Source organism: Drosophila melanogaster, chromosome 2R (assembly GCF_000001215.4).
Source record: "Drosophila melanogaster chromosome 2R".
Lineage (NCBI taxonomy): Eukaryota > Metazoa > Arthropoda > Insecta > Diptera > Drosophilidae > Drosophila > Drosophila melanogaster.
The window spans coordinates 17,126,376-17,147,888 of NT_033778.4; the positions used below are offsets into that span (position 1 = coordinate 17,126,376).

Genomic DNA, 21,513 nt, shown 5'->3' on the forward strand with positions numbered 1-21,513 from the left:
AAAGGAAGATGGGCAGTAATCATAGTACATATTTATGGAAAATGCTTAATTTTATTGTACTTAAAATTGACCACAAATAACTGTTACGCATAATATGGCAAAAAACAACTTATGCGTGACCTTATTTAAAAGCGCTGCCTTTTCATCTCGGTATTCAGCGTGATTTGTAGCCGGGTCACCACCGGCACAATCATCTGGAGGCCAAGATGTTCCTCCAAAATCAGGTCAATCTCTTTGCGGAGAACCTGCTCAAAGGCGTCGCTCACATTGCGCTTCTCCACGATCTCCACCAGCGGCCTTGCGAGTGGATAGTTCGCAGCACAGGTGAAGAGCAACTGGAGGGCATAGCCTCCTCGCTCCCCTGCTCCCACAATGGCTCCATCTTCATAGTTTTGAGTGGACAGTGGAACTTTCAATTGCAAATTTGGGCGACGAGACAAAACCACGTAGGCCAGCCCCAAATAATGCATCGTTCGCACCTCATTTTCCTGCAAATCCCTAAAGTATCGAGCCGTCTCTACATGGTTCCACTTATCTGCCTTGTCCCTCTTTACAACTCCTGCCTTGCGTTCCCTTTGCGCCATCCTCCGGTAATTTTGAATTTTGCCTATTTCTTTTGGAAAATTGTTTGCTTTGCCTGGGATTCTGCTGGCCTCCCCCTAAAATTATTTGAAATGAAATGCCAGGCTATCTCGCAAGCCGAGATTTGCATAGTCCCATCAAAGCAATAACAGATGGATGCGATGATGATGGAGGCTTTCGTAAGACTTAAGATCTGCGTAGGCTTGGAAAAAGCCCCTTTCCAAAATTGAAATGCTCTACTAGAAATATTTAAAAGGAGACTTGGAGGAATTCTTATTTCCGCTTCCTAGATTAAACTAATCTACACCATTTTCTTAGGATAAAATACAAAATATGTAATTGTGTGTACTTTTCCGAAATGTATATTTGGAGTAAACACTATTATACATAAAAATGAAATACTAATTTAGTGTAGCATAGTAAAAACATAGGCCAGTACAAATTGAAACTCACAACCTTTCTTATAGAGTATTTAAAATAAAACATGTATAAGTTCGCATTAATACTTCAGCCGCAAATTGAGTTTGTTCGTTTGCTTGATTTGATTAGCCCAGATTTGCTGGTCTCAGTGCTATGCAAATTAGTTGTGTGATTATCGCGAAAATTGGCAAACAGAAGGCAATCCGAACCGGGGTGGAAAAACCGCCACCGCGTAATAGTTTTCAGCTTCAGACGTGCGTGCGAATTTTCTCTTTGGTCGCCTTCGGCACTTGGGAAATCTTCCACGCATATGAGTAACATTTTTATTAGCCTCGAGAAATTTGCATTTTAGAGCAGTTTCGGTCACGTGAGATGTTTTGATTAGGGCACACATGTGTCCTTTGGTGTGAGTTGGAATGAGGTTGGTTTAGTTATCTTTTCCTTTGATTTCACACCCCAACGCCCTTGCATAGTGCTCTTCCTAATGAGTGTTGATGAACGAGCGATGCCCGGTTCGCTATCAATCAGATTTCAATAAAGAACCCAACCCGGCAACTTCAATCTTCATTAGAATTCATCGTGAAGATGGTTTGATATAAAAACCCTACCATCGAACTCACTCAAACATGTTGCATTGCCCCTACAACGGAGTGTCGGAGTGCCGAGTGTCGAAACTTTCCACCCAGTTTTCAGCCTGCTTTTCCGAGAGTCCTTTCGGCTGACTGGCGGTTGGTTGGCCACGTTTGCGGCTCCTAGCCGAGATGGCAACGCCCAGGAACGTGACCAAATCGCATTCGGGGCGTGCACCCCGAGTAATCGGGAAACGGATGTCTGACTCCTCCGGCTCCTTCGACTACTTTCGCTCCCCAAGGGAATTGCAGATTTTTCCTCAATCTTGTATTGACTTTTTCCCACTGCCTGCCGGGATTTGAGGACTTCCACCCACTGTGTGATTGGCTGGGGGTCTGAGAGTTCCTTGTGCTTTGTTTTTGAGAGCTTCCTGTCGCTGTTGTGAAAAGTTTGTGAAGCACTTGTTTACGATTTGAAGTGCATTTTCCTGGCTGACTGGGGGATGGTCTGTCATAATTTGGGCTGCAGTCGGCGCCCATCGATTGCGATCTCCGGCAAGTGTGAAAAGTTTTCCACTTCAACTCGGCAAATCTCAGCTGCTAAGTTCCTTGGTTATGCTAATGAGACAAACTTTGGCCACTCCGAGATCGTTGGCATGTCTATAATTGAAAGTTTTGTCTCTTTTTGGTTGAATGAAGTTGGTATTGCTCTGCGGATGAAACAAGGTCACTTGAGGAAACCCCACCCAATTGAGCCACACCTTGTGCTGAACAAGCAAATCATATTTGGAGCCCCAAGAAACCGATAAGATATCACTTTTCCCTGAAGGTTATAAGAAGACCATCGAGCATCGATGGCTGAGCATAGAGTTCTTTCTAGGCCGGCATGAAGTACTCTACCTTGCTAATTCTGGGCCTAATTTTGACCGTGGCTCTCATGAGCGAGGCCAAGTCCAAGTCCAAAAAGCAGAAGAATAAGCAGAATGGAATCCTGCCAATGGCCGAACCCTGCAAACCCAGCAAGTGCAAATTACCCGATTGCCGCTGCTCCGATGCCGCTTTACCCACATCCAAGTTCCAGGGCAAGGAGAACCAGATTCCGCAGGTGTAACAATTTGTAACAATTTCTTAATATATTACACATTCCGTTGCTTTCGATAAATCAGAAATGCATCTTATAAATACTTATATATGAATATATTCTTTCCCAGTTCGTGACCATCACTTTCGATGACGCTGTAAATGCTGTCAACTTTGCCCAGTACGAGCTGCTTTTCGATGGATTAATCAATCCAGATGGTTGTGGAGCCGCCGGTACCTTCTTTTTGTCCCACGAATACACGGATTACGTGAGGGTGAATGCACTCTATAGGGCCGGTCACGAGATAGCCCTACATTCGGTGACCCATGGAGATGGCACCGATTACTGGCGTTCAGCTGATGTTCCGACCATCGAGCGAGAGTTTGGAGCGCAGCTCAAAATGTTAGAGACCTTTGCCAAAGTAAATCCCAAGAAGATACAGGGAATGCGCCTGCCGTTCCTCCAAATTTCGGGCAATAACACCTTTGAAGCAGCCCGTCGCTTGGGCTTGACCTACGACAGTTCCTGGCCAACGCAAAAGTTCAAGGATCCGGCCATGTGGCCGTACACCCTGGACTACAAGTCTAAGCAGGACTGTCAAATAGGCCCCTGTCCAGAGGCATCCATTCCCGGATTCTGGGTGAATCCCATGGTCACGTGGACCGATACTGAGGGCTACAGTTGCTCCATGATCGATGCTTGCGTTTACCCGCCGGAGGACGATATGGACGAGCTGTTCGACTGGATGATGGAGAACTTCAATAGGCACTATCTTGGCAATAGAGCACCCTTCGGGATGTATCTGCATGCTGCGTGGTTTTCGCGGGGTCGCAATTACTTTGGTGCCTTTAAAAAGTAAGTAACTATAATTCCGTGTACCATATACTACCTACAGATAAAGATAAAGCAGCTTTATACCTCAGGTTTCTAACAAATTGAAAATAACTACCCAATTAAATTCGCGCAGATTCATTAACCACCTGAACACCTATTCGGATGTGTATTTCACCGGAATTTCGCGAATGTTGGAGTACGTGAGAAAGCCGACGCTGGGCTCCCCGTTCAAGGACTGTCCCGATTTGCCGGAGGCGGAGTGTCGAGCGGTCCAGTGCCACGTCCAAAAGATGTCCACCGGCGAGGAGCGCTACATGACCGTATGCGACAAGTGCCCGTCCGTCTATCCCTGGCTGGACAATCCTCTGGGTCAGCAGCTCTAAGCCCGCCAGACATTCGCGCATAAAGCGTGTACACTGAAAAAAATAAAATGATATTTTTGAATAGAAAAATAGGTCTCTGCTTGGTCATGCAAAGGCTATAGCGCATTTGTTTTTCTTTGTGTACTTTGTAATGAAACTTTCGTGTTTTGCCAAGGATAACGGCTGACATTTCCCATCGCTAAGGCAAATTTACATGCACCGCATCACCGCCGTCACTGATAAATGAGCCCAAATTATGTTTCTGGCCGTGAGACGCTTAATTAACTCATTCAGCGGAGCAGAGCAGAGCAGAGCCCCCGAGTGTCGTCATATTTCATGGCTGCCTCCTGAATTAATGCGCCAACTTCCGGACCCTCACATGGAGTCCTGCTCTTGGGGTCCTGTCAATGCAGCTGCTACCTGTAAATGACGGTCCGCCCGTCTGGCCATCGCAGCAGCCATCGGTTGCATTTTTGTTAATGGACCTCTAACTAATGACAGTCCTTGGCTTGCATATCAGTCAGGGTCTGAGTATTGGCCAGAGTGGGGATCCTGTGCGGCCGCATTTTGCGGTTGCTGTCGCAAATTATGTATGCGGTTAGCCAGCCGAACCACCCCGTCCCTTGGGTAATGCTCGGTCCGAGTGGAGGTGGGCCAGCTGGCCAGGTTGGACATGGAAGCAACCGCAACATATTGGTTGATAGTGAACCGAGGAGTGGGCGGAATCAGGGGGCAATCGAGGGTCTTCTCTGATGACCTGAGTCAATTGTGTAAAAAGTCTCGAAAACGAGTGGGGGCAGAATTTTCTTGTGGACACTTAGCAATGCCATAAGGTGCAATTTTTATTGAGTGCCAAGTTAGGAGAATGCCAAGAGCTATTTAAAGTTGTCTTACAGAGATGCTTTTAAATCATATATATTTTATAATTGTGTAATTATATGCGAACATATGATCTTCAATTCAAAATGTGCTATAACAGAAATTATCTTTACGTAACATTTACATTTATTTCAATACGTTTAGGCACGCTTGTGGCAATGTTTATTTGCCAGGACATAGCCATGAGGACAGTTGGTCTCCAGAATATTGTACGGTTGCGCCTGCATAGTTCCATTATGATTCCAGGTTTTTTCCAGTTTTATTTTCACATTTTCACTGAAGTTGCTTGACTTCGAAGCAACGGTTACGGACTCCACAACTTCGCTGTTCAGAGTCGAAGTTTCCAGTAGCACGCTGCTGATAACCAAAATGCCAAAAAGCCAGAGTAAGTCCATCGAAGATGCCATTTTCAATTCAAACCGTTGCCGATGAGTAGTTAAATTGAACTGAATCAAAAGCACAGTTTTCAGTTGATCATTACGACTCGTTGGCCAAGATAATTGTGAAAGTAGTCAATCCCTTATAAGGCCAGATGATACAAGGGCTCTCGAATATCAAACGATGATGATGCAATTGGTTTGCTCGAAAGTTGCCAGTAAATCAGATCTGCTTCGATAGATTTCCATTTGTATCTTGTATCTTAGATGGAAATAAAACCAAGAAAAATCGCGGAAACAATGCGGAAGGAGAAAGAAACCACGCTTTTATGAAAATGAAGAGAATGCTCGAGAAAATCGCAACAAAAAGTGGTCAAATATTTGCTGATTACTTTCCGAAACTTGCACTGATTAACAGCAAACTCAGATCCATTGTCCTTTTGCCAGGACACTCCATTGCTCAGAGCCCAACAGCCACCCCTTCAATTTGAGACTTCTTCCCCGTTTAGCATAAATTTCACTTGGGTGAGAAGGTGGCTGTCATAAATAAATGACTCTACGAGCCTTTCGCTCTGCCCCAGCTGTCTGTGACCTAAACCGGCATTATTTTAATGTACTTTTATGTGGTACACAGCGAAAAAAAAATGGTCCCAGTATTTAACACTGGGTCGCACCCAACACCATCACCCTCAACCACACAGCCAAATTACATTTTTATGTTTCAAATTTTGTTTGCTTTTCTTTTTACTTTGCGAAAATTATGCCAACCACCAAGGCACTTTGATGATGATTATGATGATGTGGGTCGCTGGATGGAAGTAGGCAGAGTATATCGAGTGCCCAATGTGCTTTGCGGTGGTTGACAATAGAATTGTCAAAATTATTTGCTCAAATTGCTGACATTTATTAGGCAGGTTATGGCGCGAGCTCAGGTTACTTCGTAAAAAGTCACTTAGAAGATGAGATATGCGTTTTACATCGATTCTCAAGATGCTCATCTGACTGAGAAGCTAACCATAAATGGTTGTTAAGTTAGCTGAAGGTTTTGTTAAGTTTAAAAATTCATCAGGAATATATATTTGGGATTTATAGTAAAATCTTAATAATGTATCTATCTTGATATCAACTTGAACTGTTATTAATAATAATAACCGTATTAATAACCGACTCGATCTGGAAATGTTCGTCTGTCTATCCTTATGAACGCCTCGGTCTCAGGAACTATAAGACTTTTGTATTAGTTCGTTGTATTAATTCAAATTTCAATCGATTTGCAAAAAACTTCTTGCAAGTAACTAATTAGTTGTACAAATTATTGTAAATTATCTTTATTCAAGGTTGCTAGGCAAATTTACGGCCTCAGGGTTTTTGGCGTCTTTTTTCAGAGGAATTAATGATTTTTTTGATGATTTTCGTCTATGAACATGTTATATATGATTTGAATCTTAAAAAGTCTCTTAATTTTTGTGTCTATTTTTATGTATAGTTTAAATGTAACGGATTACTTTCTTTATTTGCAATGTAATTAGGGTTGTAGTTTGTATGCATCGTATCATTTCGACAGTTAAAACAAATTGTTTTCTAATTAAAACTAGTCACGAAAGGCACCGTAACTAAGATATCTAAGAGAAATAATCATCCACGATTGAATCATCAATAAAATCATTAATTCCCCTGAGAACAAGTGTGGTTTTAATGGTATATTATGCTCGGTATGTAAAATATTATATTTTGTTACATGCGTTTCAACGAATCCAGTATACTCTACGAGTATCTCCTTGCATACAAACTTATTTGAATGCGAAAACTATAATCATTCCAAGTTATTTGCACAATAATAAGGTTCTGAAAAACCGAATCATACTTTGAATAGTTTTTAAATAATATTTTATAGTTCTTGCGACGGGAAGAATATCTTTGTGATTTAGAAACTGCTATAAATTCTAAAAAATGAGACTCGACGATACAGAGCTTAGTGCGATATTGAATCAAGTGAACGTGTTTACTTGAGCTTCCTCTAAAGTTATCAAATCAGACTTCACAATGCTGATCAACCGACATTCCTGTTCGAAACTACTTTCTTTGATGGTTTTGCTGTGCTTGGCATTTGACTTAAAACCAGTCTCGGCGATGAAGTGTCGCCTTGGATTTGTAAAAAGGGGTGGACAATGCACTTGGCCTTAAAAAGTGAAAAAAACTAATAGTCAAATTGTATCATTGTTGAATCAACTATATTGATTCCACCAAATAAATCATGTTTGAACATTACGCAAACTTGACTGTTTTTACTAAAGCTTGGAAGAAGTAAGTAAACTATTTTTCGAAATAGATTTTCAAATCAGTTCATAAGGGAGATAACATTCGAGTATTAACTTATGATCGTTGCCTTGAATCTGATTATTCGCGATGGTGAATGCAATGCATTGCGGTTGCTCTGCCGATTCGCTGACTATTCACTTCATTATGTAAGCGGTTTTCAATTCGGTGCCATGTAGGCCTTATCAGCGTGCAAACATATTGGCACATTTGCCAGCAGGTTGTAGAACTAACAAGCTAATGCCTCTCGGACCCCGACTTCTGCCTCTCGAAGTGGATCCGAAACTGAATCAGAAACTGAGACAGAGCCGGAAACTGAGGCTCGAGAGAGACTCAGTCTCGAAAGCGATATTGGCGAGTGTGAACGTGTTTACTTGGGCTTCGATTGCGAATACACAAAACCAACTTTACGATGGCAATTACGCGGCGGCTTCCCTGGCCGAAGCTGCTGTTTTTGTTTGTCTGGCTGTGTCTGTCATTGGATACAAATCGTGCAGCTCGAGTGCCCAGCGATCAGTTTGTGTTTCCCTCGGAGTCCAAGCCAAATGCCACAGCCATCCGACTGGAATCCAGACTTAAGGAAATCGAGCGAGAAATGGCGGAGGTGACTAGAGCCACAAATGTAAATCTACCAATCCTCAAAGAAATCAAAAAGGGCACACCGAGAACTACGGCTAACGACAACAAGCATGAGTCACCGGCAAATACTACCAATGATTCGAAAAACTTGACCGAACCACAGGGAAACTCATCAACACAAGAGATTAAAATGAACGATGTGCCCAGCATTTCGAAAAATCATGCACATCCTTCCAGCGAGTCCAAGATGATAACCTTCGGCCAGGAATCTAGTTCAGATAAGCCAGCGCCTTGGGATCATACGGAAGCCACCAATGCTAGCAGTGCCACTAGTGTGGTTATTGGGCCAAGGATTGTCCTGGAAACAACGCGAATTTGTCCACAGGGCACTACTCTGACCGTAAATGATCATTGCCGAAAAATTGCCTAGATTAGTGCCATAAAACTGGGAACAACTGAGAATTAATTAACAAAAATTAAAAAAAAAATATATTAAAAATATTGTTATAATGGAGTACTTCCCAGATTTACTTAAATATTTGTAGCATCGATTAAACACAGTGGTTCTAGAATTCAATATTTGTTCTCTTGTCATTTGTGCACGTCTAAAATTCCCAGTTCTGGAATAGTCCCGCTAATTATATTGAATGCATTAGTCAAATCGTTCTATCATTAGCATATCAAAGATGCTTTTGCATATGTCCATATAATTTCATTCTCATGTGTACAAATATGGACATACAAATAAGGACATACAAATATGGACATTTAAAACACACCTCCTCAAAAGATTCTTAATTGACCAGCTTCTGCGTTCTGGGGCAAATACAATTTTATGATCCAGCATTTGCTGCAAAGGATTAGGGAAACCCAGTAAAATTTATCAGATCTATAAATATTAGTAATAGATTTACGAAATTAATGATAATGCTTAGATTTTAGTAATAAAAATTATAAATGAACTCAAATGCAGACATCTTGCTGCTGGTAACGTCTTCGTTAGTATATCAGTAAGTGTTTCAACGAATCAAATATTCTATACGGGAAACGGATATAATGAATATCTCTGCATACAAACTTATTTGAATGGGTAAGCTTTTCCCATTTTCAACTATAACCATTCCAAGTGATTCGCTCTATAATAAGGTGCTGAAAAACTGAATCACACTTAGAATAATTTTTAAATAATATTTTATAGTATCTACGACGGGATGAATATCTTAGGGTCTTAGAAACTGCTATAAATTCTTAAAAATTGAACCTCCACAGATTTAGAACTTAGTGCGATATTGAATGAAGTGAATGTGTTTACTTGAGCTTCCTTTTAAAGTTATCCTCTCGAAGTGAATCCGAATCTGAATCAGAAAGTGAGACAGAGCCGGAAACTGAGACTTCAGAGACTCTGTCGATTGCAAATAAACAAAACCAACTTTACGATGGCAATTACGCGGCGTCTTCCCTGGCCGAAGATGCTATTTTTGTTTGTCTGGCTGTGTCTGGCATTGGATACAAATCGTGCAGCTCGAGTGTCTAGCGATCAGTTTGCGTTTCCCTCAGAGTCAGATAATACGAAACCAACCATTGCTAGCGATTCCACTAGTTTGGGTATTGAGCCTAGAATTGTCCTGGAAACAACGCGAATTTGTCCAAACGGCACTACTCTGACAGTAAAAGATCGTTGCCGGAAAATTGCCTAGATTAGAGCCATAAAAGTGGAAAGAAGTGAGAATTAATTGACAAAAATGTAAGAAATAAATTCAAAAGTATTGAGTGTAAATTATTGCATTGCAAATCAACAAAAAAAAAAAAAAACGTTCGAAATAGCTGGGCACCAACATATTTCATTAAAAAAAAGCTTTATGATAATTCAGTTCTGTCAGTGTAGACTAGCTGAGATATATCTGAAAAGCTTAACGCTACTCTTCTGCTTTGTTTACGTTTTGTTTTCATGGGAGAGCTTATGAGCTCCCTTGCCATTCTTATTGTTGTCTCCCAACGATTTGCTCCCATCATTTATCTGGTTTCGCTGGGAATGAAAATCTGAATGTAAATGGCCAGCCAGTTGTTTCCGCGCTCAGTCATCGAAGCTTCATCGTAGCAAACGAGCGTGCATCTCGGAGATAATGTTGATACGTATTAATCCATTGGTGCTGTGCATCCTACCGCTGGTCTTCCTCCTCACCGAGGCGAGAACACGGCCCAGTGGTAACGATCGCATCGTTTTTCCAAAGGATGACGACGATACCAGCTCGAGATTCACATACTCGACCACAACGACAACTGAGGAACCCGCATCCACAATAGCACTCCGTTTGGAAAGTACAAACAGCACAGAACAGATCACCAGCGGATCGGAGGAGCTGGTTAATGAAAACACCACTGTGCTGCCAGTTATAGACAACCGAATATTGCTGGAGACGACCCAAAAATGTAAGCCTGGCTTTGAGCTGTTCGGAAAACGATGCAGAAAGCCGGCGTAATCTGTAGTCGCTAAGATTGATGTTAGCCAATAAAGTGATATTTGTGTAGAACTTTTGATTGATTAATGGTTTTTTCGGTGACTATTATAAACGATTCGGAGGCAGACAAAAATACCCATAGAAAACCCAAATCACAATTGTGGGAGAAACGCTATTGGGGGAAACTTAGCGTCGTGTAAAACGCAGTAATTTTAGTTTGGTGGCCATCACTGTGAGTCAGTGTCTAACTCAAACAATTCCCGGTGCATTCAGCTGCATCAGTTATTCCCTACTCTTCTGCTATGTAATTTGATGCCTTATCTGCTGTCATGAACTTGGCTTATCAGCGGCTCATAATAAATACTAAACTCGGTTAGATCGTCTGTTCTCGACTCGACAGCGCTGCTCAGTCTGTTTTGAATATTCAACGCTGCCGTTGGGTCGATTTCGTGTCGAAAATGTTTTTGCAACTCTTATCTATAAGGTTGGCTATGTCACTGATCCTTTTAATCAGTGGACAATGGACTTCAGCTCGTCCCCAGAATCCTTACTACGTGGAAAACGGCGGACATGGATATCCGTGAGTATTTAAAATTAATTAATAAGATTGTTATGATTTTATAATATTTGTATCACTAATACTTTTTTTCTATTAAGGAACCATCATCGCCACCATGGTCATCACGTACATGGGTCAGGATATGGCCCAGGATCCATTGGACCACCTCCCTTTGTCTTCGGTCGTTTTCCACCGCCTCCTTCGTATTATCCAGATAATCAACCATCAGGAGGTCGTCAACCGTATTATCCGAACGTCGGTGCAGTTCAAGGACAACCTGGCAGTCAATTTCACCAACATGGAGGTGGTTTTCATAGAGGACAACAGGAATATCCCTACCCTGTAGGTGATTTTAACAGGGGACATCCAGGCCTCCAGCAACCGGGTGGAGATTTCAACAGGGGCCAACCAGGTTTTCAGCAGCCAGGAAATGAATTCAATAGACCACAACCATCTGGAAGGGCGCCAGGACATCAACAATCTGGCAGCCATGAGGAGCTACCCACCTACCCTCGAGGATTGGAACCCCAGCAGCCGGGTGGTGATCCAAATACCCTACAGCCTCGACCTGGCCAAAACCCTGGTGGATTCGAACAGCCAAATGAAAATGCTGGCGGATTCCAACAGTCAGGCCAAAATAATGGGGGGTTCCGGCAACCAAGCCAAAATTCTGGAGGATTCCAACAGCCAGGCCAGAGTACTGGAGGATTCCAGCAACCAGGCCAGAGTTCTGGGGGATTCCAACAGCCAGGCCAGAGTACTGGGGGATTCCAACAGCCAGGCCAGAGTACTGGAGGATTCCAACAGCCAGGCCAGAGTACTGGAGGATTCCGGCAGCCAGACCAGAGTTCTGGAGGATTCCAACAACCAGACCAGAATTCTGGAGAGTTTCAACAACCAGGTCTAAACCAGGGACGGAAACCTGGTACTTCTAATAATTCCATACAACCGCGTCCCGGAAGCGCAGATGAAGACTTTTCCGACTTCAATTTCCAGTCCCCCAAGACTTTGCAGCCTCGACCCGGCCAGGATTACGAAACTGCGGGATCTGGCGGAGCGCAGACAATTCAACCGATTCCCGGGCATCCGCAGTCTTCTGTGATCCAACCTATTCCAGGGCGAGCTCAATCTTCTGACAATGTTGACCAAAACATCAACGACCTCTTCAACACCCATGATTTTCTGTCACCAGAATTGAGCACAGCGCCTGGAGCCAACCGAGATCCCAAGTCGGATGCTGAGGAAGCAAGTCCAGAGTCGGTAAATCAGCGCAGTCTCTTCAACCTGGATCCCAAGTGTGCAGAAGGACTCAAGCTCATGGCAGGACGTTGCAGGAAGGAAGCCTAGGGAATTCGGATTCAAATGAAATTCTGATTAATACTGTTTCATGTTCACAATACATATTTCATTGTGTCATTAAATCTGTCATTATGTGTAATAATTGAGACATACAATTTTTGGGGCATTTTATTCAACTGATAAGGTTGTTTATGCAAGATTGGAAGTACAAATTTCCCAGAGATTACCTCAGCATGCTCTTCGGTAAAAAAATGACTTCGTAGTAGCTTACGTATACCACTGTAACAGCTTTTGAACATCACAAATTGTATTAATCAGCTGAATGCAATTAAGCTGCAATACGTTATCATTTTTCTTGAAATATATCAATTTAGAAAACGTTATCTCTACAATATTGAATTACAGTTGTATAATTACAAAGCTGTGTGTAATTGGTTACATTGACTAATCAAATAAATGGAATGCGCATTTTTATCAATATCTTGAAGAGCACACACATAACAGGGAAAATCCCTACATAAAAGCTAACTTTTTTGATCGCCGTAGAACATTAGTTTTGAAGCGATTGTTGTACGAAGTGCATTGTATGGAAATGGCGCTCCAACTTAAAAGATGGCTATATCTGATCACTTGGACGGCGATACAACTACTTCTTCAAGTGGAAAAGAAATGCTCGCCTGGTTTTCAACTGTACCTAGATCGATGCCGAAAACCAGCGTAAACAGATAAAATATAACAATGTTATTAAACAATATTTCATCAGTGCCAACAATCAGTTGATTAACTTTAATGAACCTGTACTTATATAAACCGAATGTGTCGTATTTTTTAAATATGTATGTGAGAATTGCAAGTATTTATATAGAATTTATTTAAGTATCAATAAAAACACAGCTTGTAGCACGTTCTGATATTGAACTTTAAATCGATCTTCAGAGCTTGTCTTCCTAGGCTATCCTACGACACGTGTGATGTGGACCCGTGCGTATGTACCCCTTGGGACACAGCGATGGATCGATGTTGAAGATGCTCTGCACCAAAATATCCGAGGCTCCCGGTATATCGGGCTGACTAATAGATACTCCGCTGGGTTGGTTCTTCGGAAGGGGCGGCATGGCCATCGTCCACTGCCAGCTCAGCATTAGTAGGCCTACTACGATCAGCACGGATCTTGATAGCATCTTCGCGGTTTTCTCCAGGTGACTCGACTACTAGCCTCCGGCTTGGGAACTGCGTTACTGAATCTAGCTTGGCTTATATGTTGCTGATTTCTCAGTCTAAAGCTGGCAAAGCTTTTATCTGGAGGGCTTTCGGAGAGATTGCGAAAGCCAAAGCCACTCTCTCTGATCGTTTTTAAAAGACAATACTTAAAATTTACCAAATGTATTAACTTGACCAGTAAATATTGGTTAGCCATCAGTACATACATATGCGGAGAAACTTGTATTTTTAAAAGTAACCCATGTTAAGCACAATATAAGCATAAGCATATATAAGCAAGTCAAGTCAAAATAAGTCACACTGCGAAAATGTACACATATGTTTTTGTGACCGTTTTAATAAATTACCAATTGCAGCATAATACGAATACGATTATTTTATGATCAAAACCTGCCAGACTACGCAGCTATATGTGTTATTTTGTATTCGACCGATTGTTATCAAATTAAATTCAAAATGGTATAACTGAAACTAATTTGTTTCCTTATATTTTTCGATTATTTACATACTGACGGAAATCAATATACCTTTTGCAAGGGTATAAAAAGCTTTTAGCAACGGTAAGCTTAAAATAAAATCTTTAAAACAAACAAGCAAACAATTCCTTTTATTTCTTTTAATACACTTAGTTGTCTAGGGTTCTAACAATAACTATCTAAAATGCACTCAGTCCGTGGTGGTTTGCTAACCAGTATGGTGTTATCATCCATAGTTATATCACTTTTCTGCGAATACCGCTCGCAATTGTTCTTGCTGGGCCTTCGCTGCTGCCTCCTTGGATTCCGCACCCTGGTTCACCGCCTTCCAACCCAGCCAGCCGACGGTGTGGAGCACCAGGACGGCGATTCCGATCCGGACAGCTGGCCCGTATTTAAAGGAAGAACGGACATCGTTTTTGGAACTGTTCATAACAAAAACACTCTAAACTGGCGGCAAGCAAGAATCAACTGATTGCACGTAAATAAATAAGAGAGGGGAAAAGCTCTCAAAAGCTTAAAAAATATATATTTTCAGGGCTACGAAACTTACGATCGATGGAATGAATCAGTTCCAAATTATATTTAGTGAATTCGAAGTGAATTCATAAGCTAAGTCAAAATGCAGAAGAAAGAAAATTAAACATAAGATCCATGACAATAATACCCGATTATATAAAAAAACAATTAAGCTTAACTTTCTTCAAAATAGAATAGTTGTTAAAAGAATAGAATTGTTTCAAACAGAAAAGCCTTAACTACCATAACTGCCGAAAGCCAAATGAAAATACCTTCTGGCAGGGAATAAAAACCAACACATAGCACAAAGGCAAATGGCAGGAAATAGAGAAGAACTTCGGTCTCAAATGGCACACAAAACGCTCGTATTACATAGCTAACGAGTCCTGCCGCAGGACGATCTCCGAGGGCCCAAGGATGGCAGCTCCTGCATACATACATACATATAAATGTATATAAGTGGGTGTGGGAATTTCACCTGGGCAGGTGAAAGATTGAAGCTGGAGGCACCAGGAATTAGCATGTTATGTTTAACGCATTTTTGCACCTTCGGCATGTGTGTGTGCTGTGTGCGCTTTAACTCCTTTTCCGACTTTTCCGACATATCCGACTTTTGAAGCGACGTGCGGAGGTCTACGGGGTGGCGCCCCCTAGCGACACATGTGCAAACAAGACATTGCCTTAACCCATTGTGGCTTATCCAGCAACAACATGGGAAAACCGAGAACAAGAGCTCAGCATTTTCCGCACATTTAATCGCATTTTGTTTGGGAAAATTGTTGAAAAGCTCACATGAATTTTAAACTGCGGTTGGAGCTGGTGCTTTTGGTCTGAGGTTTTCGATGGTGTTAGGAGGTTTTTGGGGGACTTTCTTGAGCCGCTTACGTGTGAGTGCCATTGAATAATGCAGCCATTGCAGCTAAATTAAATTGAATTTAAGCTGCGACATTTAAAAATTTCATGAGCTCTGCCCACTCTCAAACACTAGATATTCTAGAAATTCCACCCAGCCATTTGCAGTCGACCCCTCTCGAAATTTCTGCGCAGGAAGAACCTCTTGCTGGGCTCATTAAATAGATGCCCGGTACGTGCTTCCATTTTGGGGCACATTTCATTAAGTGCACGTAAACGGCTGGCTGTCAACTAGCTGGGGGCGTGGTCCCATGCCCCTGCTCACACACACCCCTTACCAACACATGCACATACAACCGAGTGACACACATGGGTAATTCCCAACGTAAACACTTTGGGAAAGCATGTCGCAAAGGCATCAATTACGGCATCAGCCGCATTGCCATCAGTGGCAGCATCATCATCATCATCATCGATTGGCCCGGGGATGACGATAATGATGTCAATTCGGGCCCCTAGGTGGCGCTGCCTCGACTGTGCTGTGCTTGCTTCTCTTTTTCCCTCGGCTCCATTTTCCATTTCCCTTCGACTTCCTTTGCCTTCCGTTAACCGCATTTCAAATGTGTTTTTATGTAAGCACTCAAAAAATACGACATTTGTAAGTGAACCAAAAGAGGTACACTGTGTTTCACAATGTTATTCTATGCGCAGAATTACCTTTAGTCAAGATATTTACAGTTAATGTTAATAATTCATCAATTCTAAAGTAATAAATACCTTCCCTTCAATTCCTATTGATCTCCGGGTCACCACATATGTATAACTTGCCTGTCATGAAACGCACTGTACCCAAACTGGCACTCGTATTTGCTTTGCATTGCTTAAATAAATTTTCACTACGTGTTGTTTCGTCTTTGGCAACAGAATTGGCAAAAAACGAGGCCCCAGAGCAGAACCAAATGGGACAGTTGACAAAAACTAGGCAACACATAATTGTTGTTGCGTGCAACAGACAAGCTACTCAAATATTTATGCACTATAGTCTTACGTATAGGATTGGGGGCATCTCGGCGAAGTGGAGCAGTTTGCCAACCAAAACACGAACTCGGAAAAGTTCGCCAAGGACCTACTTGATGGCACTTGCAAGTAGTCATCATCCACTAATTGAGATCGTTGCAGCTCTGAATTAAGCCAAAAATCACGCCCTCGCTCGAGGACCATTCATATGCAGCGTTGAGTAATTAGAGCTCCAACGCCCCCACAACCATTAGCGAAAATTTTAATACAAATTTACAGTTTTTTCGACCACTCACTGCCAAGTCTTAAGCACGAAGCGCACTTGAAGCAACAAAAAGCGGAACTCTGCTTCCCACTAAAATGTTTTATATGTAATTCTCGTGGGGTGGCGCCTGTGTCACCTTTAACGGACTGTCAACGTGCAACAAAAACACTTGAAACTGGCAACAAGCGTACCGGCAAAAGGGTCGCCCCTCAAGTGCTGTTTTAATTGCTTTGCAGAGCAACAGCAGCAACAGTGTTTAGAGCGGTCGGAAAGAACAATATTATTACTGCCAGGGGACCGAAGGGTTTACTGCGCTGCATATTCAATTATAGCAGTATAAAACGTTCTTTAAGTAGGAGTGCACAAGGTAAAATTATGTCACATGAACATGGAGACTAAATCCGAAAACAATTTAAATACTATAAAGAACATAAGCACAATAATGAGATATACTTAAATTAATTCGCATAAAAGGGGGCACCACTCAGAATTCGCTCTATCCGTTTCTACCGAGCGATCATCGAAGCCCTGCGTCCCGAACGATGCGAGGCACCACAAAGAACACTGGGCAAATCCTCACGCTGCCGAATAGAACGATTCAACTCATCAACGCGGGTGCACTTGGCTTTCAGCTAGTGTGAAAGTATGTGAAGACTGACTACAGAAATGATCCTGTGAAGTATAGTCTTAAGTTTTTGCTGCCCAACCTGTGGATCTTGGTGCGCTGCGGGCCAGAACTAGTTGAGAATCACAAGAGTGTGCGCATGAACAAAATGAACAGCACGTGGGGGGACAGGCGAAAGATGTATTAGTGCGTTGATATTATAGGGTGGGAATAGGTTCTGGTTAATTTCTTGAGTGTCTTACAACTGTTGTTGGAACTGATCGGAAAAATATAAAAGAAATTGTAAATAAAAAAAACTTGGCAGCGGTGGGATTCGAACCCACGCCTCCGAGGAGACTGGTGCCTTAAACCAGCGCCTTAGACCGCTCGGCCACGCTACCGTGTTGTAGTCTATGTCAAACGCACATCAAGAGACAAAACGAGAATGTAATAGCTGATTTGTTTTCAAACGTCTGGCCGAAAATTATACTTTGAAATTGTGCTATTCCAGCATTTCTTTGGAGATATTTCTCCCACAACTACTTCTTACTGACCCAAGTGATTTCGCAGCTCTGCGGTCTTGACAAAACTATTTTGTCTAGTCATTCATTTCATTTACTGCTCCTTGATGGCGAGCATATTAAGTGGACATCCGTCTAACCTCTTCTAAAGCGCTTGGAATGCTTCTATTGTTCAGTTTCCGTCGGTGGAATTTCAATTTGTCAATTGTTTGAAATTTAATTTGATTCCAACATACCAGCTGCCCAACATTCTTGATAATGCCCTCAATTAACTCCATTAGCGTTTTACCTGGCCGGATTCAGATGACTCGCCTCTGTCCACGCGGATTGTACGTGATTTTTTGTATTTTCCCAACAGTTGTCTGGCGTGGAAATTTAACTATTTTATAATTATTTCCATGTCGCTCCTTTTTAAATTCATATACAAATCCACGTGTGTGGCAAAATATTCCCATTGCTGACGCGGCTTCCGACTTTTTGCTCCCTTTTTCGGTGGCATTTTAATGAAACCGCAAATGCTGCCTCACAACCCCTTATTTCGGCTATGGGTAGCACCCTTATGGAAACCGCAGACTTTATTTTGTTTTGCTTCTCGTGCCCGTGCCGTGCAAAGATTTTTATTGCAATTTTCTAATTTCATTGCTGAGTCTTTTGCCCAACTCCGATGCCGGCTTCAGTTTATGGCTGCAACAACGGGACGCCGCCAGTCAGCCCAAGACCAGAAATTGTTGCTGCGGTTGCATGTGTGAGCGAAGAGACCACGACCACCGCCTGTCACGCATAAATTCGCATTTTCATTTGAATTTTAAACGCATTTCTAAGCTGACGCTGCCAGGAAAAAACGCTGACAGTTTTGCAAAATACATATAATAAACATTTTAATGCAGCAGAGCGGCGAAGGAGTAAGGCTTGCGCCAGAAATTGATTTCGTTTGATTGACATTCCTTTTTTCCAAATGAGAGCATTTATATGCGGAGCGGTGTGGGTGGGAAAATAAAGACAAGGTGTTGCGTCCATAAAAATAGTTCAAACATGCAGACTCAGATACTTCATATGTGCGCACAACTTGTTAGAACGCCTCTGTTGCTTCCTAGCCTCGTCTCTTGTTGAGCGTTTGACATAATCTACAACATGGTAGCGTGGCCGAGCGGTCTAAGGCGCTGGTTTAAGGCACCAGTCTCCTCGGAGGCGTGGGTTCGAATCCCACCGCTGCCAAGTTTTTTTTTGTTTACAATTTACTTTGTATTTTTCCGATCAGTTCCAACAACAGTTGTAAGACACTCAAGAAATTAACCAGAACCTATTCCCACCCTATAATATCAACGCACTAATACATCTTTCGCCTGTCCCCCCACGTGCTGTTCATTTTGTTCATGCGCACACTCTTGTGATTCTCAACTAGTTCTGGCCCGCAGCGCACCAAGATCCACAGGTTGGGCAGCAAAAACTTAAGACTATACTTCACAGGATCATTTCTGTAGTCAGTCTTCACATACTTTCACACTAGCTGAAAGCCAAGTGCACCCGCGTTGATGAGTTGAATCGTTCTATTCGGCAGCGTGAGGATTTGCCCAGTGTTCTTTGTGGTGCCTCGCATCGTTCGGGACGCAGGGCTTCGATGATCGCTCGGTAGAAACGGATAGAGCGAATTCTGAGTGGTGCCCCCTTTTATGCAAATAAATTTAAATATGTTTGTGAGTCTATAGGTGTCAAGGTCAAACCAAGTCACTCTGACAAGATATTTGCAGAGGATGTGTAGAAAACCAACCCCACTTCCATTTCGGAATGTAGAAAGATGATCTCAGACGCTGCTATCTTCTGTGGAAAGCCCTCCCCCATGCCGCTAATCCATTTTCCTCCGACGTCTGAAGAGAATACTGTGAACTCCTTATGCATCCCCACCACGGACGGTTAATTTGTATATATTATAATTAGGGGACAGTATCCATAATATTATCTTTAAAGCTATTATGATAAGTTCAAAAGGAACTGAACGATTCCTAGTGACTTTAAGATTAATGGACAATAAATGTCTCTCTCTCTTCGCTTTGGGATAAAGCGTAACATGATTTTTAGAACTTACGGAGTTTTTAGCATATCAGGTATGAGCTACATAAAAGCATCGTCGGAATGGACTTTTTGGATCGGTCATCTATGTTTGTTCTCAAACGTAAATTCTAAATTCTATTGATAAATTTTACAGCCATTGTTGGGATTTTTATTTGACAAATGTAATAGGGAGTGGTGGCGGGGATGCTGGGCCCTTTATGAATAGAGTTCTCTAGTTTCGTTATTCTGTTTGTGCATTAAAAGTTTGGCTGCCTGGAGAATTGCGTTTGGGGAGGTAACTCTTCGCTAACAACGTATTATTGGCAATATTTTATAAGCTTGCCAAGACCACCCCGCTTCCCTTGGAGTACCTATGTGTGTCGGCCCCCCTGGTCCTTTGAAAAATTGGCATGTCGTTGTAACTTTTACCCGACTATGAGAAAAAAATAAAATCTCTTGGCACATAAGTTTTGTGCACGTTAAGTACTTTTTCATAACCATCGCAGTCGTTGCTGTTGTCTGGCTTTCGCCGGGGCAGAGATGGTGGGGAAGTGTTTTCCTATGCCTCGGGGGCATAATATGCATATGCAACGACAGAGGGGCAACAAATAATAGCGAATGGCAATAAAAAGTACGATACACATTGAGGGTAAGGCAGCAAAAAGGAAACTTTAAATAGTTTCAGCTACTTTTTCGAGAGTTTTGCAAATGTGGCGGATGTGAGGGGGAAACTGCACCAATGTTAAATTACTTTTGGGGCCATTTTTTTTTCTTTGCAGGGCTTTCGTTATTTTGTGTTCCGTTTTGTGTAAAAGTTTGTGGCACTAAATTAAGCGATTACAAATGGCTATTCTTGATAATAGAAATTATAAATTGATATCAAGCAAAGTTGCCAACAAGTTGGAGCTGGGAGAAGAGAATTTTTAGGTAGTAAAAATCTAAAAAAAAAGGAAAAGAATAGAATGTTGGGAAAAAATAGGAACCAGACTGGGGATCGAACCCGGTCCTCAAGTCTCGCAGTTTGTGGACCTTAGCAATTAGTAGTGACAGCAAAAGTATGCAAGAATTTTTGTGTTGAGAACTTTTTTTTTTTTTTTTTTTTATGATGTTTTTATTATTTGATCAACGCACTGTTACCCATGCGGCAACTTAATTTGATCTGCTTAAATTATTTTATTTTACAATGTGTCTTGGTTACTTAAGACTAACAGATTTTTAATCCTAAAAATGATAGGGAGAATTATAATAGTTGATATAACATAGTAATTATTATTTATTTGATTATTCTAATGAATTTTAAAACTAAGACTTTCTAGGTCAAAACCAGGTTAGGGAGGTCATGAGGGTGGTGTCGCTTGAGTCTTCTTTTGACTCTAGTCCGAGGGTCAGCATTGACCACAGCTGCAGTTCCTAGCTTCCTTGCTAGGCTGTTGGGGTGTACATTAAGCCTTTCCATATATTTTTGGGCGATGTTCTGGAGCTTGTCTCCTAATTTGGGCACCTTGAGGTCGCGTTCGATGTCTCTTGTTCTCATATACCAAGGAGCCCCCGAAATTCTTCTTAAGGTCTTCGCAGGCCGTAGAACAGGCAGGGGGCCAATATGGACTTGTAAATATTGACCTTGCAGCCAAGCGACAGTTTGTTGCGTGGTGCAATGAGCCAAGACATCCGAG

General features: G+C 42.0%; 9 protein-coding genes, 5 non-coding genes and 1 pseudogene across 17 annotated transcripts, besides 4 other annotated features; 9 read left to right on the forward strand and 6 right to left on the reverse strand.

Moving 5' to 3' along the window:
• Positions 1 to 34: 34 nt before the first annotated feature.
• Positions 35 to 648, reverse strand: CG15605 (uncharacterized protein). The gene has a single exon (NM_137347.3). The coding sequence runs from the start codon at positions 582 to 584 to the stop codon at positions 126 to 128; it is 459 nt and encodes a 152-aa protein (NP_611191.1). The 5' UTR covers positions 585 to 648; the 3' UTR covers positions 35 to 125.
• A 1,456-nt stretch (positions 649 to 2,104) lies between these two features.
• On the forward strand, positions 2,105 to 3,959 carry Cda9 (Chitin deacetylase-like 9). Of its 2 annotated transcripts, none has more exons than NM_001299590.1 (3): positions 2,105 to 2,676; positions 2,783 to 3,507; positions 3,620 to 3,959. In NM_001299590.1, the coding sequence occupies exons 1-3, from the start codon at positions 2,458 to 2,460 to the stop codon at positions 3,867 to 3,869; spliced, it is 1,194 nt and encodes a 397-aa protein (NP_001286519.1). In that variant the 5' UTR covers positions 2,105 to 2,457; the 3' UTR covers positions 3,870 to 3,959. The 2 variants fall into 2 exon arrangements, with proteins under 2 accessions (NP_001286519.1, NP_611192.1); NM_137348.4 differs by having other exon boundaries at positions 2,436 to 2,676.
• Positions 3,960 to 4,740: 781 nt separating this feature from the next.
• CG45273 (uncharacterized protein) lies at positions 4,741 to 5,177 on the reverse strand. The gene has a single exon (NM_001382129.1). The coding sequence runs from the start codon at positions 5,132 to 5,134 to the stop codon at positions 4,868 to 4,870; it is 267 nt and encodes an 88-aa protein (NP_001369094.1). The 5' UTR covers positions 5,135 to 5,177; the 3' UTR covers positions 4,741 to 4,867.
• Positions 5,178 to 6,259: 1,082 nt separating this feature from the next.
• Positions 6,260 to 6,331: a mobile genetic element.
• Positions 6,332 to 7,069: 738 nt separating this feature from the next.
• On the forward strand, positions 7,070 to 7,375 carry Acp54A1 (Accessory gland protein 54A1). Its single transcript, NM_001043089.3, has one exon. It carries the CDS (start codon positions 7,148 to 7,150, stop codon positions 7,286 to 7,288), a length of 141 nt encoding a protein of 46 aa, NP_001036554.1. The 5' UTR covers positions 7,070 to 7,147; the 3' UTR covers positions 7,289 to 7,375.
• A 378-nt stretch (positions 7,376 to 7,753) lies between these two features.
• On the forward strand, positions 7,754 to 8,970 carry CG11400 (uncharacterized protein). 2 transcript variants are annotated; one of them, NM_001299591.1, is made up of 1 exon: positions 7,754 to 8,970. In NM_001299591.1, the coding sequence occupies exon 1, from the start codon at positions 7,833 to 7,835 to the stop codon at positions 8,427 to 8,429; it is 597 nt and encodes a 198-aa protein (NP_001286520.1). In that variant the 5' UTR covers positions 7,754 to 7,832; the 3' UTR covers positions 8,430 to 8,970. The 2 variants fall into 2 exon arrangements, with proteins under 2 accessions (NP_001286520.1, NP_611193.1); NM_137349.3 differs by having other exon boundaries at positions 7,754 to 8,477.
• Positions 8,810 to 8,889: a mobile genetic element.
• A 249-nt stretch (positions 8,971 to 9,219) lies between the features above and the next one.
• On the forward strand, positions 9,220 to 9,950 carry CR44391 (annotated as a pseudogene).
• Positions 9,951 to 10,075: 125 nt separating this feature from the next.
• Positions 10,076 to 10,528, forward strand: Gbp1 (Growth-blocking peptide 1). The gene has a single exon (NM_137350.4). It carries the CDS (start codon positions 10,123 to 10,125, stop codon positions 10,477 to 10,479), a length of 357 nt encoding a protein of 118 aa, NP_611194.1. The 5' UTR covers positions 10,076 to 10,122; the 3' UTR covers positions 10,480 to 10,528.
• Positions 10,529 to 10,864: 336 nt separating this feature from the next.
• Gbp2 (Growth-blocking peptide 2) lies at positions 10,865 to 13,220 on the forward strand. 2 transcript variants are annotated; one of them, NM_001299592.1, is made up of 2 exons: positions 10,865 to 11,038; positions 11,116 to 13,220. In NM_001299592.1, exons 1-2 carry the CDS (start codon positions 10,917 to 10,919, stop codon positions 12,362 to 12,364), a joined length of 1,371 nt encoding a protein of 456 aa, NP_001286521.1. In that variant the 5' UTR covers positions 10,865 to 10,916; the 3' UTR covers positions 12,365 to 13,220. The 2 variants fall into 2 exon arrangements, with proteins under 2 accessions (NP_001286521.1, NP_611195.1); NM_137351.3 differs by having other exon boundaries at positions 11,116 to 12,456.
• On the reverse strand, positions 13,075 to 13,556 carry CG43103 (uncharacterized protein). Its single transcript, NM_001259456.2, has one exon. The coding sequence runs from the start codon at positions 13,495 to 13,497 to the stop codon at positions 13,264 to 13,266; it is 234 nt and encodes a 77-aa protein (NP_001246385.1). The 5' UTR covers positions 13,498 to 13,556; the 3' UTR covers positions 13,075 to 13,263.
• Positions 13,557 to 14,119: 563 nt separating this feature from the next.
• On the reverse strand, positions 14,120 to 14,490 carry CG43107 (uncharacterized protein). Its single transcript, NM_001259457.2, has one exon. The coding sequence runs from the start codon at positions 14,444 to 14,446 to the stop codon at positions 14,255 to 14,257; it is 192 nt and encodes a 63-aa protein (NP_001246386.1). The 5' UTR covers positions 14,447 to 14,490; the 3' UTR covers positions 14,120 to 14,254.
• asRNA:CR44386 (antisense RNA:CR44386) lies at positions 14,204 to 14,819 on the forward strand. Its single transcript, NR_124592.1, has 2 exons — positions 14,204 to 14,494; positions 14,552 to 14,819.
• A 2,326-nt stretch (positions 14,820 to 17,145) lies between these two features.
• Positions 17,146 to 17,355, reverse strand: snoRNA:U3:54Aa. Its single transcript, NR_002544.2, has one exon. It is a non-coding gene; the product is annotated as a snoRNA:U3:54Aa (small nucleolar RNA).
• A 234-nt stretch (positions 17,356 to 17,589) lies between these two features.
• Positions 17,590 to 17,671, reverse strand: tRNA:Leu-AAG-1-2 (transfer RNA:Leucine-AAG 1-2). Its single transcript has one exon. It is a non-coding gene; the product is annotated as a tRNA-Leu (tRNA).
• A 1,253-nt stretch (positions 17,672 to 18,924) lies between these two features.
• tRNA:Leu-AAG-1-3 (transfer RNA:Leucine-AAG 1-3) lies at positions 18,925 to 19,006 on the forward strand. The gene has a single exon. It is a non-coding gene; the product is annotated as a tRNA-Leu (tRNA).
• A 235-nt stretch (positions 19,007 to 19,241) lies between these two features.
• snoRNA:U3:54Ab lies at positions 19,242 to 19,451 on the forward strand. Its single transcript, NR_002545.2, has one exon. It is a non-coding gene; the product is annotated as a snoRNA:U3:54Ab (small nucleolar RNA).
• A 188-nt stretch (positions 19,452 to 19,639) lies between these two features.
• Positions 19,640 to 19,800: a mobile genetic element.
• Positions 19,801 to 20,929: 1,129 nt separating this feature from the next.
• Positions 20,930 to 21,513: part of a mobile genetic element that runs on past the window's edge.